The sequence below is a fragment of the Columba livia genome, chromosome 4 (genome assembly GCF_036013475.1).
Source record: "Columba livia isolate bColLiv1 breed racing homer chromosome 4, bColLiv1.pat.W.v2, whole genome shotgun sequence".
NCBI classification, from domain to species: domain Eukaryota; kingdom Metazoa; phylum Chordata; class Aves; order Columbiformes; family Columbidae; genus Columba; species Columba livia.
This window is the reverse complement of record NC_088605.1, coordinates 54227749-54243651: the sequence shown is the minus strand read 5'-3', so window position 1 is coordinate 54243651 and position 15903 is coordinate 54227749. Positions and strand designations below refer to the sequence as shown.

The 15903-nt window shown below is 42.0% G+C and overlaps 1 protein-coding gene across 23 annotated transcripts in view; it reads right to left on the bottom strand.

Annotated features, from left to right (window-relative positions):
• MAPK10 (mitogen-activated protein kinase 10) overlaps positions 1-15903 on the bottom strand; it is a 167377-nt gene that overhangs the window by 19727 nt on the left and 131747 nt on the right. For all 23 annotated transcript variants that reach the window (XM_021289241.2, XM_065061827.1, XM_065061833.1 and 20 more), the window contains 2 exons: positions 12527-12709; positions 10251-10375 (listed from right to left, as the gene is read on the bottom strand). In XM_021289241.2, the coding sequence (XP_021144916.1) occupies positions 10251-10375; positions 12527-12709 (308 nt within the window). The remainder of the gene's footprint in view (positions 1-10250; positions 10376-12526; positions 12710-15903) is intronic.

Below are 15903 nucleotides of genomic sequence, written 5' to 3'. Positions count from 1 at the left end.
GAAGAAGGAACCTTTAACTGAAATATAAAACAGAGAAGTAAGGTCTATGGCTTCCTATTCTGATTTTACAACAGATTTCCTGTGAAACATTAGTAAATAATACTTTTCCTCTTTGAATGCTGGTTTCCCTACATATGAATTAGGTGTGAAGATTGGTAACAAATTTCAACAGTTCCTGAAATCCTGAGAATTCCATACAATCTTAAACACACATTATCTACTATGTTTTCATGTTTTTTAGAAACACGTATTTCACTTATAATTGCTTGGATACAGAAATTATCTTACCTGGGAATAACACTATACAAATGAATTTCAGAGTGATGATGTACATTCTGGAGAACCTAATGCTCTGACTTTATTGTAAAAGATCCTGCAGCGAGTGAGGTGGGCTCAAAAGAAGCTGGCTAATGACGTCAGTATGTTAGACGAAAGAACTACCTCTAAATCCAAAATCTGGCTTACCCACTCACTCCACAGGTAAGCTCAAAAACTGTGCAAGGCCTGTTTCTAAATGTAAATATGATGATTGTTTCAGAGCTGTTGAAGGCTTCGGATGTGGTTTGTTTTTACACAGAATTCTGTGTCGAAGTTTATGCAGAAGTTTGTGTAACCTCCTGGTGTTAGTGAATAGCAATTACCACACCTCTTAACAGATCCTCTTGCTCCTTGTATCAGGGAATTGCTACATGGCACTTAAGGCCAACCAGAAGAGTTTATTGCTGTTATATGTCGAGAGGGAAAAGGGTATTGCATTCCTACCATTTTCCAATTCTGTCAGAGTCTTCACCCATTAGAATGAGACATAATATCTTTATGGCTCCCATACAGCCTGTGAAAGACCATAAACTTTTAATAGACTTATAAAAAGGGACTGTAACTGTCTCACTATTCTGCTTTCCTAACTGGACAGGGCTGTTTTATCTGTTCCTCTCACATTTGCAGCGCTGTAAATCTGGGAAGACATGGAGGGTCGTTACCTCTGAGTTAAACCTTGACAATGAAGTCTCTGCTCATTTGCTGAACTGTCTTCAGTGCTCTTCACGGTCTAATCCAGCACTCAGTGACACTCCGTGGCACTGCAAAGGCTCACTTCAACATTTCTGCCACAATAAAATCTTTCAGTTGCCTGTCTTCCTAAGCCTCCAAACCAAATGAATATTGTACAACAGATGCCCAACTCCTGTTGATGTAGCCATTTACTGGTTGGCTCCAAGACTGGTGCTACAGGCAGGGCTTTGGATTTTTTGATAATGGTTGGTTTTATAAGACTCCAGTCCGGACAGTGTCACGCGGGAAAGGTTTATCTCGCAGGGGCAAAAGGATGCTGGGGCAGGAATTAGCTGGGCTCATTTGGAGAGCTTTAAACTAGGCTCGAAGGGGGATAGGGTTGTAGCTGGGCTTGTCCCAGTGGGGCAGCATTCTAAAACTGATGAGGACCGGGTGGCCTCCTATGCCCCTAGGGAGAAATTGGTGTGCTCTGCTCGCTCCCTGAAATGCCTGTACACCAATGCACGCAGCATGGGGAATAAGCAGGAGGAGTTAGAATCCTGTGTTCGGTTGGGAGATTATGATCTGGTGGCAATTACAGAAACATGGTGGGACAGTTCACATGACTGGAATGTGGTCATGGATGGCTATGCCCTTTTCAGGAAAGACAGGCCAGCCAGGCGTGGTGGTGGAGTTGCTCTTTATGTGAGAGAGCAACTACAATGTACTAAATTCTGCCCAGGAGTGGATGACGAGCGAGTTGAGAGTGTATGGGTCAGGATCAAGGGGCAGGCTGGCAGGGGTGACACTGTTGTGGGCGTCTGTTACAGGCCACCAGATCAGGCTGAGGAAGCTGATGAGGCCTTCTATGGGCAGTTGAGAGTGGCCTCACAGTCACAGGCCCTGGTTGTTGTGGGGGATTTTAACTTCCCTGATGTTTGCTGGAAGGACCACTCAGCCAGCCAGCCACAGTCCAGGAGGTTCCTCCAGTGCATTGACGATAACTTCCTCATGCAGATGGTGGAGGAGCCGACTAGGAGAGGTGCACTGCTGGATCTCATCCTCACTAACAAGGAGGGTCTGGTCGAAGCAGTAAAGGTTGAGGGCTGCCTGGGTTGCAGTGACCACGAGATGGTGGAGTTCAGCATCTTGTGTGGCAGGAACAGAATAGCAAGTAGAATTGCAACCCTGGACTTTAACAAGGCTAACTTTGGCCTTTTCAAGCAATTGCTGGGGGAAATCCCATGGGCAAGACTGCTTGAAGGTAAAGGGGCCCAAGATAGCTGGATTGCATTCAGAGATTGTTTCTTCCACGCTCAGGATCAGAGCATCCCCACACGTAGGAAGTCAAGGAAGGGAGCCAGGAGGCCTGCGTGGCTGAATAGGGATCTATTGGGTATGCTCAAGCAGAAGAGGAGAGTTTACAGGTCATGGAAGCAGGGGCTGGCCACTTGGGAAGAATGTAAGGCTGCTGTTAGAGGATGTAGGAAGGCAGCTAGGATAGCCAAGGCCTCCTTAGAATTACAGCTGGTGAGAGGGGTCAAGGACAGCAAAAAGAACTTTTACAAATACATAGTAGATAAAACTAATACCAGAGGCAATGTAGGCCCGCTAATGAACGGGGTGGGTGCCCTGGTGGCAGAAGATACAGAGAAGGCAGAATTACTGAATGCCTTCTTTGTCTATGTCTACTCTGCCGGAGGCTGTCCTGGGGAGCCCTGTACCCCTGAGACCCCGGATGAAGCCAGGTCAGTGGAGGAGTTTGCTTTAGTCTATGAGGACTGGGTTAGGGAGCAATTAAATAGTCTGGACATCCATAAATCCATGGGTCCAGATGGGATGCATCCGTGGGTGCTGAGGGAGCTGGCTGAAGTCATTGCTGGACCGCTCTCCATCATCTTTGCCAAGTCTTGGGAAACGGGGGAGGTGCCCGAGGATTGGAGGAAAGCAAATGTCACTCCAGTCTTCAAAAAGGGCAAGAAGGAGGACCTGGGTAATTATAGACCGGTCAGCCTCACCTCTGTCCCTGGGAAAGTAATGGAACAGCTTATCCTTGGTGCCATCTCAAGGCATATCAAGGATAAGAGGGTTGTTAGGGGCAGTCAGCATGGCTTTACCAAGGGTAAGTCATGCTTGACCAACCTCATAGCCTTTTATGAGAATGTAACAAGGTGGATGGATGGTGACAGAGCGGTGGATGTGTCTACCTTAACTTCAGTAAAGCCTTTGACACAGTCTCCCACAGCATCCTCACAGCTAAGTTGAGGAGGTGTGGTCTAGACAATAGAGTAGTGAGGTGGGTTGCAAACTGGCTTAAGGAGAGGCCAGAGAGTGGTAGTCAATGGTGTGGAGTCTAGTTGGAGGCCAGTATCTGGTGGAGTGCCTCAGGGGTCAGTACTGGGGCCAATATTATTCAATATATTCATTAACGATTTAGACGAGGGAATAGAGTGTACTATCAGCAAGTTTGCTGATGACACTAAGCTAGGAGGAGTGGCTGACACGCCAGAAGGCTGTGCTGCCATCCAGCGGGACCTGGACAGGCTGGAGAGTTGGGCGGGGAATAACCTAATGAAATTTAACAAGGGAAAGTGTAGAGTCCTGCATCTGGGCAGGAACAACCCCAGGTTCCAGTATAGGTTGGGAAACTACATATTAGAGAGCAGTGTAGGAGAAAGGGACCTGGGGGTCCTGGTGGACAACAGGATGACCATGAGCCAGCACTGTGCCCTTGTGGCCAGGAAGGCCAATGGCATCCTGGGGCGTATTAGAAGGGGGGTGGTTAGTAGATCGAGAGAGGTCCTCCTTCCCCTCTACTCTGCCCTGGTGAGACCACATCTGGAATACTGTGTCCAGTTCTGGGCCCCTCAGCTCAAGAAGGACAGGGAACTGCTGGAGAGGGTCCAGCGTAGGGCAACGAAGATGATTAAGGGAGTTGAGCACCTCCCTTATGAAGAAAGGCTGAGGGAGCTGGGTCTCTTTAGTTTGGAGAAGAGGAGACTAAGGGGGGACCTTATTAATGTTTATAAATATATAAAGGGTGAGTGCCATGAGGATGGAGCCAGGCTCTTCTCGGTGGCAAGCAATGATAAGACAAGGGGTAGTGGGATCAAGCTGGAACACAAGAGATTCCACTTAAATTTGAGAAAAAACTTCTTCCCAGTAAGGGTGACAGAGCACTGGAACAGGCTGGTTGTGGAGTCTCCTTCTCTGGAGACATTCAAAACCCGCCTGGACATGTTCCTGTGCGACCTCACTTAGGCGTTCCTGCTCCAGCAGGGGGATTGGACTAGATGATCTTTTGAGGTCCCTTCCAATCCCAAACATACTGTGATACTGTGATACTGAGATAGGGAGAAATTTAACTAGACACCTAAGTGGATTAAATCTAATGCTACCCTGCTTGAAAAGGCCATCTTCTTTAATACCTCTGTATTGCTTTTGCTGTGTTATCTCTACTATACAGGGTTATTGACAGTGGGAGGAATCCTGCCTCGTGTTACATGGTATGGGAGGAGGACTCTCAAAAAAACCCACTCCACCACCAAACCTTTAGTCACATGATGAAAGACCTCACTCTATGGAAAACTGCTAAAAGAGAGTGCAGTGAACATGGGTGAATGCACCACAGCACAGGCCTGGAAGTCCCAGTGGGGTCATCGGATTAAATAGTGGGAGGTTAAGCACAATGCAAGTGGTGAAAAGCATCTCCATCACTCTCCTATCACTCTCTTTTCTGGTTCCCTGTGAAAAAGCCCGTGAAAAGCAGGGCTGTTCCTTCCTTCCTCATCATGCTGCGAATCCTAAAGGAGAATTCACTAAGCATTAAGGTGTTTGCTGGTCCACTGCAAACTTTCCTTGAGAAGGCTGCAGAACATTCATAGAGTCATAGAATCATTCCAGTTGGAAGAGACCCTCAGGATCATTGAGTCCAACTGCAGCCTAACTCTAGCACTAAACCACGTTCATCCTTTCTCCCACTCCTCCCTCTACTCCATCCTTGTCTGTCCACCTCACAGTAAATAGCCCAGGCTCCTTTTGTACCTTCTGGCACCCAGCCCATAAAATGTATGCACATCTCTGAAGCCATGAGCTAATGAAGGAAAGGTGCTCCCCTAGAAGAGGCAAGGCCCACTTGGGGAAGGCAAAGCAAAACCCTTGGTTAGTACCTGCTGTCTATGATACAGAAAGACAGAACATAAAACCTGGGATTACGGTGTTTCTTCTCCCTTCACCGGGAAACAACAGCACTATTACTTGAAGTCTAATAGACAGGTACATCCCCAAATACAATGTACTTCCTTGTGTAAAGGAAGAGAAGAGAAGATTAATAACACTGCAGTACCTAGTAAGCTCCTGTAAAGTGCTCCTTATCTCTTTGCCTGGCACAGGAGTTCTGATCTGCCTGCTGATTACACCCAGAGGGATGTAATTCAGCTTGGGTCAGAATCAAGACAACAGAGAATCAAAGTGCTGAGATTGTATGGAGTCAAAGGAGACCAGGCTTTTCTTAAGTTTCTGTCTCCAAAGCTTTGTTCTTGGACAGCGAAAAGAAATCTATGCACCTTGGATGAGACCAGTCACAGAAGCCAGATTCTGATACAAGAGAAGACTCACTGAATGCAACTGTAGAAAACCAAAATTCATAGGCTCCACAACAGTAAAATGCAGGAACAAGTGATTTCAAACGAGTAGTCCACAAAAAAGAGAGTGGAAAGAAAAAGACCAAATCTGATGCTGACTAACTGGCATTTCTAGTGAAATACAAACCACAAATACCTACTTAAAACCTGTTTTAACAAAAGATCATCTTGAGGTAAAGATACTAGCGGACAAATGCTTCAAACCTGGCCAATAGATTAAAAATAAAAAATCTGAATTTCAACAGGAAATAAACAAAGAGAATGGAAAATGAGTAAAACTGAATACTCAAAGAGCACAGATGGAAAATCCATTAACTGGTTTATCGGCTAACTGAAGCAGCAATGAGTTTGAACAGCCCAGTCTCCTGATAATCAAAATATGAGAGAATACCTTTAAGAGACAAAGAAGAGTAGAACAAATGTTGCACTTGTTTGCCCATTAGTTTGAATAAGAACGGCTACTGTGCCCCACATTGCTCAATCTCTTTCCATTGCTTTACTATTACTAAAGCTTGCAAGACTGTCATGGAAAGAGGAAAATATCACCATCTCTTCCTTGAACTGGAAATCTTCCAGTCAGGCAACACAAAAATGTTCATTGAACTTATTCCACACTTAAAACAGAAGCATTGTAGTAGCAGACTCACCTTAGGCTCATACGCATTTGTGTAAACCTATTTCCATCAGGAACACAGATCTTAAATCCATACATGAATAATCATGAAGAAAATTGGAGCTAAATTGTTTGGAAAACCTGTTTAAACTGTAGTGTTTCATTTGCTTTTGTCCTCCATTTATAAAAGCTGTCTCACAAACACAGCTAGAGATAAGTAGGCACAAGAAGTTGAAACCATGCTGGGACAAATTCTGAACTGCACTCAGTGGAACAGTTAATAATCAGTACACATTTCTCTGCCTTTCCCATGAGGCACTTTTATCAGCTTCACAAACTATGGCATAGTTTGTGGACAAAAAGGACCCAGACTAGTAAAGCATAAGGATTTCAACACACTTCAACGGTGTGGAGAACCAGAAGACCCAGAATTGTCTTCTGGTTCACATCTAGAAACAGGTTCAGCTGCAGAACTGAGATCCAGTGGCAGATTTAAATGCCATTTCCACCTCGCAAAATTCAGTGGGCCAGATGCAGAGACCAAGTAGAAAAGTCACTGATGAAAAGTGCTGGTGCCGTTGTTTCATAGCACACATTAATAAAATAGCTTACCAAGAGGGAAACAGGACTTGTTCCGTTCAAATTGGAATTGGAAACTTAAGATATACGCAACCTGGAAGAATCAGACCACAATCTGTTCTTTGTACCGATGCCCATGAGATTTTTTCTTTTTTTTTTTCAAAAACTAACATTAATGAGCTGGAAAACCATTTTTAGGTTTTTACATCTCATTCGAATACTGGTTCTCCATGCATTTGTACCCTATTATAACTTGTGCAGTTTACTTCTATACAGACAAATTCACTGAGTCAGATTATTAAGTGAATCAGCAAACATACCTCTCAAAGAGCTCATTTGTTGGATGTTTTTAGATGAGTACCAACTCCCATCCCTGCTGCAAAGTTGGCAAGATCTAACAAAAATCTAACACAGTAATTTCCCCATTGCCTGTGACATGCTGAACGCGTGGCGTTAGGAAACGTTTACTGAATTTGATCCTAACCCTGGCAACTGCAACAAGATGGATATTTCAGTGGAGATGCAAAGGCTCTTGTGATAGCAATCCTTAATAATACAAAATTGCAACAGAAAGTAACGCACAACCAGAGCAAGAGAATTAGCACAATGAAGAACCTGGGGCTTACAGCAGAATATAAACTCCTGCACAAAACTGTAACTGTTTAGGACATCAGATATCTGTGCAGTGTTATAAGATACTCCAACAGGTATTCTGGACGCTACACTAGGTGCCCCAATCCCTGTCTGACGTCACAGAGACTCACAGCCTGTTTTACACACCAACATAGCTTTTTCCAAGAGAAAACAAATTACGTCATGCTTGAAGCACTAAATCACTGGTGTTACCACACGAGTTTATCACGTACAGGTACCTTGCTGCCTTGTAAAGAATGAAGAGCTGACCAGACAGCAAGCATTCAGCCAGAAGTGGCAAGTTGTAACATAGGCATAAGTAAAACTTTCTCTCCAGTGTAGCAACAACTGCTCCTCCTAGAGGCACTGCCAGTTACTAGAAGTCCCAGGACCTCAGGGCACTCTTTTCAGGAAGAACACCAATCTCCCATGAATCTGAGAAACTTTTTCCATCATCGAGACAGTGCTGATGAAAAACACGGACTGACTATACCTCAAGAGCTGAATCAAGAGGCAAAGAAAATCCAACCGAGTTAAGTTTTCTCCAGAAAATAATTAGTAAGTTATTCACAGCTAGCCACTGAAGGTGTGTCAGCATGAACAGATTGAAATTTAGAGTTCAATAAACTGTTAATTGCAAAACCAATGTTATCCAGCTTAACTTGCCCTTTGAAAAAGAGATTGGAAAACTAAGGAATGTTAAGTGAAGCCAGGCTCCTTCTAGACTTCCTAGCACTCTGACAAAATACAATTAATATTTATTCATCCACTGTTCATCTATTTAGTTTACACTGCACACAACCTGAACCTTCCTGGTTTTTAACCTGCTGCAATCCCAAGAGAAGAAAGGTCTCTGTACCACAGAGCGATTGCTACCAAAGCAAGTCAGTAACACTTCACTGTCAAAGTACTCATGACAAAACTATTAGTGTGATTCTATAGTATGCTATTGACAAGGTATAGCATGTTTTGGAAAATTAAACTTTCAAGTTAAGAGAGACAGAGAAAGCAGCTGGGGGTGCCGATGTGAGTTCAGCTCATGTTAACTACACAATAAATGTGTAAAGAACTCTGGGGGGTGAAGAGCACAGAGCATATCTAAAAAGATGCAATTCCAACAAAGATGCAAACTGCAAATAATGAGGACAACATTGAGCATTTGAAGTTGAACATTTAAAGGTGCTGTTCCTTCCTCACAGGATGTCCTCTGTTCTTTGAAGTGCTATGGGAGCAATGACAGTTTGCTTTTCCACTGCTTTACACATTCTGTAGTCATTTTACTGAACAACGAAACACAGCCAACAGTGAAAATGCAGAGAAAATAATTTGATAGCATGTGGCACCACATTTGTACAGGTATCTATGGTGACAGGAGGTGCATGTGAGAGACAAATGCCTCAGTGACCTAGAACATAATTACTGCAGGCTCTGGAGAGCTAGTGGGCTCATTAGATTCCAGCCAATTCACCCGGCAGGCAAAACGAATAATTATTGTTCATATTTTACAGTCACAATCCAGAGAAAGGATGTATTTTGTTCGAGATCATGTCAGGACTATAATATAATCAGAAGTTAAACTGTTGTCTCTTCAGCTGTAGATGTACCCTGGTCTCTGCAGAAAAGGACAGCAATACAAGGTTCAATATCAGCTGTAATTCTAGGTGTGTGGCAAGTTTTTCCTTCTAAAAGGACAGACCCATTATGGCAAAAATTCAACTTCCACTTCAGTATGAAAATCTTTGGCAATTGGGCAAATCTTTATATCGAAATATCCACTGTACAGAACTTCCTGTTCTGCATCAGAAGTGGCTCTCCATGGTTAAATTCACAGGAAAAGCACATCTGGTGAGTGACACAAATCTGAATTCCGACATCAGATCAGTTCTGTAAAGCGGAGTTAAGAACTGCATGGAAATACAACAGAAGTATCTGACAATGGAATGAGGTCTTCAAGAGGGACATGAAACTAAAATGTACATGCTGGGGGAAACTCTTGCAGGGTATTTCATGTTCACATTTTGGACTGATAAACTTATTTGTCTTGAAGAAAACTAAACAAGACACAAAAACTAAAGCCTCTCTAGATAGCAGAGCCATAAAACACTCCTAAGCAACATACTCTGCAAAAGCCCTACACACCTGAAGTCAGATGGGGTTTTGTGCATTGTTTACTGCACTTCCAAGAACACACTGAATCGGAGCACGTATCCGAACAGCAGTGATTTAATTTTTCAAGGTTCAGATCATAGTTTACTATTGTGGTGAAGTAAGATTTCTAAGCCTGTTGAAATATTGAGCTCTGTTTTCATTCATGATTAGTATTACAGGGAACAGATTTTTCTGAATCCTGACTTAAGGTTTTTGTATTGTTTTGTTAATTCTCCTCCTCTCCACATGTATCACTGAACACAAACACAGGAAGTGATGCTTGCTTGCTTTCCACAGGAAAAGCTTTAGAGAGAAAGACAGTATCTTTTGAGAGAGTGATTTATATAGCTAGAAGAAATAAGTAAGCTAATGGGTTAAAAATCCTCTCTTTAGGTTGTCTAGAAGAAAGCAGAAAATGGCTTCATGTGCTGGAAGTGTTTTTGCTTTTCCAATTTATTGCGAGTTAATCCAACAAAGAGATATCCCATCCCTACATATTTCGATCCCCATAAATCCAAAGATCACCGCAGTCACAACACTATTTCTTTAATGCATGCTCGTTATGAAGCTACTGTAAAGCAGCAGGAATCTATGAATCATATCTGCATTTAGCAGTCTGAAGTCAGGAGTCATGCCTCACTTACCGCCTCCACTTCTGCTGGGTCATACCAGACATTAATGTATGGATGCTGTAAGGCTTCATCTACTGATATTCGCTTGGCCGGATCAATGACTAGCATCTTTGATAAAAGGTCCCTGGCTTGGCTGGCTAAAACAATGAAATCAGATAAACACAATATTAGTACAAGACAATCAACCCAGGGAAGGGTTAATTTGGTTCGGAAAGTAACAATGACACAACCCTTTAGAAAGTGTTTGTCTGTCCTTCTGCCCGTTGCCTTGGCATAACAAGCATTCTTCAGTCGTTGTTTCAGGTCAGATTCATTAGAAAGGTATCGACATTTTGGCTGCATATGTTAAGTCCCCTGACAAGCTTCAGTGAGATTTTACATGTTGTGTGCAGATTCCAGGCAGAGGGCTGGATAATATACCCAGGAAAAATGAGCTTGCACTATCTGTATTATTGCCAGGATCAGGAAACAAAAGCTCACATAATGAAGTATAAAATCATGGTACTGAAACTTACAGGTACTCCAGGTGGCTCAGAGAAATACCCAACATTTCTCTGTGTTTTAAAGTTTTTCACCTAGCCCACTTGGGGGACATTACAGATTTCAACGAGGCACAGGTACCAGACTTACTTTACAAGCATCCCATTAGAAGCAAAGATGTAAAATCTGTAGCCTGGGCTCAAAACATAATGGTACAGAAGTGCCTCAGAACTGCTCAAGTCTCCTTTGTCCCACGTAACAAAATTTAAATCAGTGGGACATATCATGCTCCATTGTAAAAATGCACAGCCTTATGTACATGTTGAGTCTTATGTTGCAACATTTATTTATTTTACCTAATAGTATAGCCCATTGTGCCTACAAGGCCACAAATTTGTTCTTCTATTATCCAAATTGTTTTCACTGCCTAGAGTTTGTAATAAATATACCATCTAAACCCATGTAAAAAATGATAACAACATACATTTCTAGTATTGTTATCAATGTATCATCCACAATCAAAATTATTTCCTGTGTAAATGAAAAAGAAAATGAAAGGAAAAATAATGTAATAAGATAAAAGTGCAAAAATATTACTGAGTATCTGGTCAGACAGGGTTGAATAAAAACAACATTTAATTAAATTGTTAACATTACTTATTGAAATATTTAGGCAGGGCATGGGATGATACACAAGTGGAATTTTTTTACTATACTCTTCCTCTTTCTGTGACTATATCTTAAAAACTGGCGTTCAATATACTCTAATGCACGTGCTTCCTGTATACAAAATATAACAACACTGTTTGGCAGGCATTTCTGTTCATTAGTTCCAAACTCAGGAAAATTCCATTATCAATTTTATTGTAGCAGGAGTATAAAATCAGGTGTATCCAAAAGCATCTGATCAGACCCTTCTCTGTCACCAGAGCTGCAACAGCAGCCTTGCTATGGAACAGGTGTTAATTGAAATAGCATTCTGGGTAATGTAATGACATGCAAATTGCAAGCAAATGAAACCCCTGACATGCCACTGCAGTAAGTGGCCCCAAATACTCAAGTTGTGCAGAATGACAGACAGTGCAAGTTTGTAGGGGTTCCAGAGCTGTGACAAGAAATCTTTTCTATGCTAAACACATTAATCACTCTTCCCATTTGAAAGTCAATGCCCTGTTGAAGTAAAAGAGGACTTTAATATATGATTAAAATAATTGCAACATATATTTTATATTTTATAGTGGTATTAATATAATCAGGTAGCACCATAATTAAGTTAGTACTCTGCTTCACATATCCACACCAAACCACAGCATTTTTCAAAAGAAGAAATCCACCCGTAGCAGGTATTAAACCTCAGCTACATCAAGACCATTTTGGTTGACGTTGCTGATGCCATTCTACTGTCTAGTGAAGGTAGGTGTCTGGCTGAACTAGTATTTTTTTCCTAAACCAAAACATTGCAAGCATTGAGAACTTCCAATGGAAGTTCTACTGTTCCTTTGTTAGGTTAAAAATGAGAGTAAAGGAACACCTCAGTTCTTTGTGGCACAGAAACATCACACAGAATGCCACAGGGATATGCCTGACATATTAATCAATGATAACAAATGTTTCCTTGGTTGCCCAAGCACCAGGTTCTCAAAAAAGTAACTTCCAAGAGCTGCGTCTCAGCTGAATAAAACCCATGCAGTCATTCATCTCTGCAAGTATTTGCACTAAAAGGGAGTGCAACTAGAGAGAATAAAAACTGGGAAAAGCATTGCACCGTAGCTGTTGGCACGTGAACCACATCCCATTGTCAGACATACCTTTGAGTTTGTTGTGTTCTGAGTCGGCTGGGAAGAGAGAGTCTGGAAAAAGTTTGGGAAAAGTGAGGCCAGCATACTTGGGTCTGTTCTCAACGTAGTTCCGTACCGTCGGCTGCAGCTTCTTCATGAATTCTGGACAGGGTGTTCCCAACTGCTCAATAACTTTGTTCCACTGATCAATATCTGAACATCAGTAGTTAAGGAAAACAAAACTCAAACCCCATTGTAGTGTCCTGACATTTCTCTTTGGGTGTTCTCTGGGAATCCTCAGAGGTGTTTAACTGCCTTTGTAACATCTTTGCAGTCACCATCTTTTTTCATGCCTTTGGGTTCTACAGCGTGCAAAGAGCAAAACTCTCTTTCACACTTACTAGAGGGCACTGTGCAATCCTCAAACCACCATGGGAAGACACACAGCTTCCTCTCTTTCGGTAAATACTTGTTACCATTTTTATTTTTAACCTGCAATCCAGTGGCTTGTGCTCCCTTCTTCTGACACACAGGTAATTGCCTCAGTCACCTTGGCTCCACAGGCACAGCAGGAACAACAACGTGTTCTACGTACAGGCTGTGGAGAGCGAGACCCAGCGGCTCAGAGTTCTGCCCGGGACAGGAGTCACCTTCAACTCATCTGCTTCACGCTTCTATGTTCACTCTCTCCAATAACTTAATTGGTGCTAATTTTGCTAAACCCACCCAACCAGCAACCCCCATGGAGCAATTTGGTTTTGTAAGAATGCACGGGTATTCATTTTCTATAGACAAATGATTCCTCAGGTATAGACGGATGTTTTTCTTTAACTGCAAATGTGAGAGTTGTATTGCTAAACTGTTACTGACTAACAAGAAACAGGCTCTAGTGCTTAAAAAGAAATTGTATTACAGGCTTTTTTGGTCTTTTTAGTTTTCTTGAGATAACAATTAGGCATCTGATAGGTGTTACATAGCTCTTCCAGTCATGTTCAGAACAAGCCTTACTGTGCCTAAAAAACATATTAAGCAAACGTCTGTAAAATCAGGACCGCCTCTACATCACACTATGAAAACCATTTAAATGTATGCTTTAAGAATGCTGAAACCATGTTTTGAATGGTTTTAATTTCAACTGGGCAAATTTGCTAGAAATAGTGGTCTGTCAAGATTTTTCTGAACAACTTTCGTTTTTTAAACTAAATAAAAGATTTATGTAGAATGAGTCCCGTCCCCCCCCCCCAACTTTTTACAGGTTCTGTGTGTCTTGTATTGCCCATGAAAATATCTTTTTCTTAACAGAAAACTAAAGAACTGCAACAACAAAGTCAGCCAAGGCTATAGCTGCTCAAAGAGTAGACTGTATATTTCATTAAACATTTTATTAGAAAATAAAGTGTTTTGACATTTAAAATTTGTATTCAAGTTAACACACCTCATTGTTTGCTGGCTGGGCTCTTTCAGAAGCAGATTCTTCTGAGGCACTTGAAAATACAAAGGAAATGCTTTGCAGAGAAGCACAGAGAACACAAACACAGGTGCTGTTAGTTACAGCAAGAGAAGCCAAATGGATGAGAAAGCCAAGTTAGAAACCATTACTGGAAGCTTGACCTGTGCAGAGTGAGGAAAAGACATTTGATAGGGAGGAACAAACACAGGATTTGCTTCAAAGCAGATGTCAGCAGCTTACGGTTGTACAGAGCAGGTTATCCATCTCAGGCACTGAATGGAGGCCAAAAAGAGAGAGACCTTTAGGATTACAGAAAGTTGTGGGCCTTGGACATGATGAGAGGGAAGAAGTTGCAAGATGTTCTGGATGTGTGTGGTAAGGGAAAAAAACAGTAAAAAAAAAAAAGATCCTCGCACAGGGCCTACGTAGTGGGAATTGCCATGCATGACTGGAAGGTTTTTGAGATGGAAGAATCTTCATGAGACATCAGTGCAAAGATGATAGCCAAAGCCAAGGGAGCTGGCAGGGCCACCATGTTCCTCTCCTTGACTAGCCTTGATTTGCAGGGCAGCACTGGAGCTCCCGCAGCTCTGACTTGTATCGAGGGCAAAAATGTTAGGTTTTATGTCTCAGCAACTTCAGGGACTTGTTTTGAATAACTGCATGATATTCGTGCTTCTTTCCTGTATTAATTCTGATTTAAATTGCTCAAATATGGCCCAAACCCTTAAATAAAATCCTTTCATTTTCTCTTTATCTGTACACACACACACACACACACAAATTGGCAGGATGGGGCACTTGGGACCTGTCTTTGTCCTACTAACAGCAACAGCAAACTCACGCCTGATTCCAGCAAGGGCAGGTGTGGACAGAACATTTTGCAGTCCGATGGACACACATTTTTCTCTCTAGTATTGCTTCTCTACCCACCCGGGCTTCACTAGTGCTGCATTTTACCCTGAGGTCCAATACATGCAAACATGCAATAATGTAAGAGCATTCTTGCTGAACACTGGTCCAGCTCCATTTCACTGTTACATTTTATACAGTCACTGGTTGCAATGCATCTGTGGTGCACCTGATGATGAGAGTTTGTCCCTGTCATGGTATGGATTTAAAAAATATATATATATTTGAAAAAATTCTGAAGTCTACTTATTGAAGTAAAGAGAAGCAGCTTTTTCTAGGTGGCCATCAATTGACTTCAGCAATTCTGTGGAAAGCAAATGTTACTATAGAACAGCTCTAACGTGAATCAAAACCTACTGCAGGTTACATTAACCAGTGGATGATTGTGACTGTAGATGTTATTTGCACACCAACTGAAAAAATGGTACTACCAGTTAATGAGCACATAACTCTGACATAAACAGACATTTCCCAGGCAAAATAAAAAAAGCCTGGATTTGAGTGAAGAAAATTAAAAGAAAAACTTCTGCTAACAGAAGCCCCTGTTTTGCACCTTGAAATTAAACAAATATTGGACAGACTGGAAGCTGGAAATAATTACAACCCAAAACTCTGGAAGATGATGAAATGCCTGCTTTAATGCTATTTGAATGACTTCAGCTGTCCCTTGCCCCAAACAGGATCAAGGAAAATGTGTCAACTATAAACAATAGCATATTGTATGACTTAGGAAAGAAGACAGGATCTAACCTGGATTTATTAGTTTGAGCAAAGGATTATATTTTCTTATGTATAGGTAAGGTTTTGCAGGAGGAGAGATACTGTTTGCAGCAGGATGTTTTAGTTCTATTGGACTATAAATATCAACATACTATGATGCAGCTATACTTAAGCCCCTTCATTCATCTCTAGTAGTCAGAAACTTGGTGCTCAGCTGTTTAACCTTTGGCAATAACTTACTGCAATTGTTTAGTTGTTCATGTTTCTTTTTCTGAAAGGGGGTGGGGGAGGAATCTGCTGCAAATCTAACAGCAAACAGGATTTG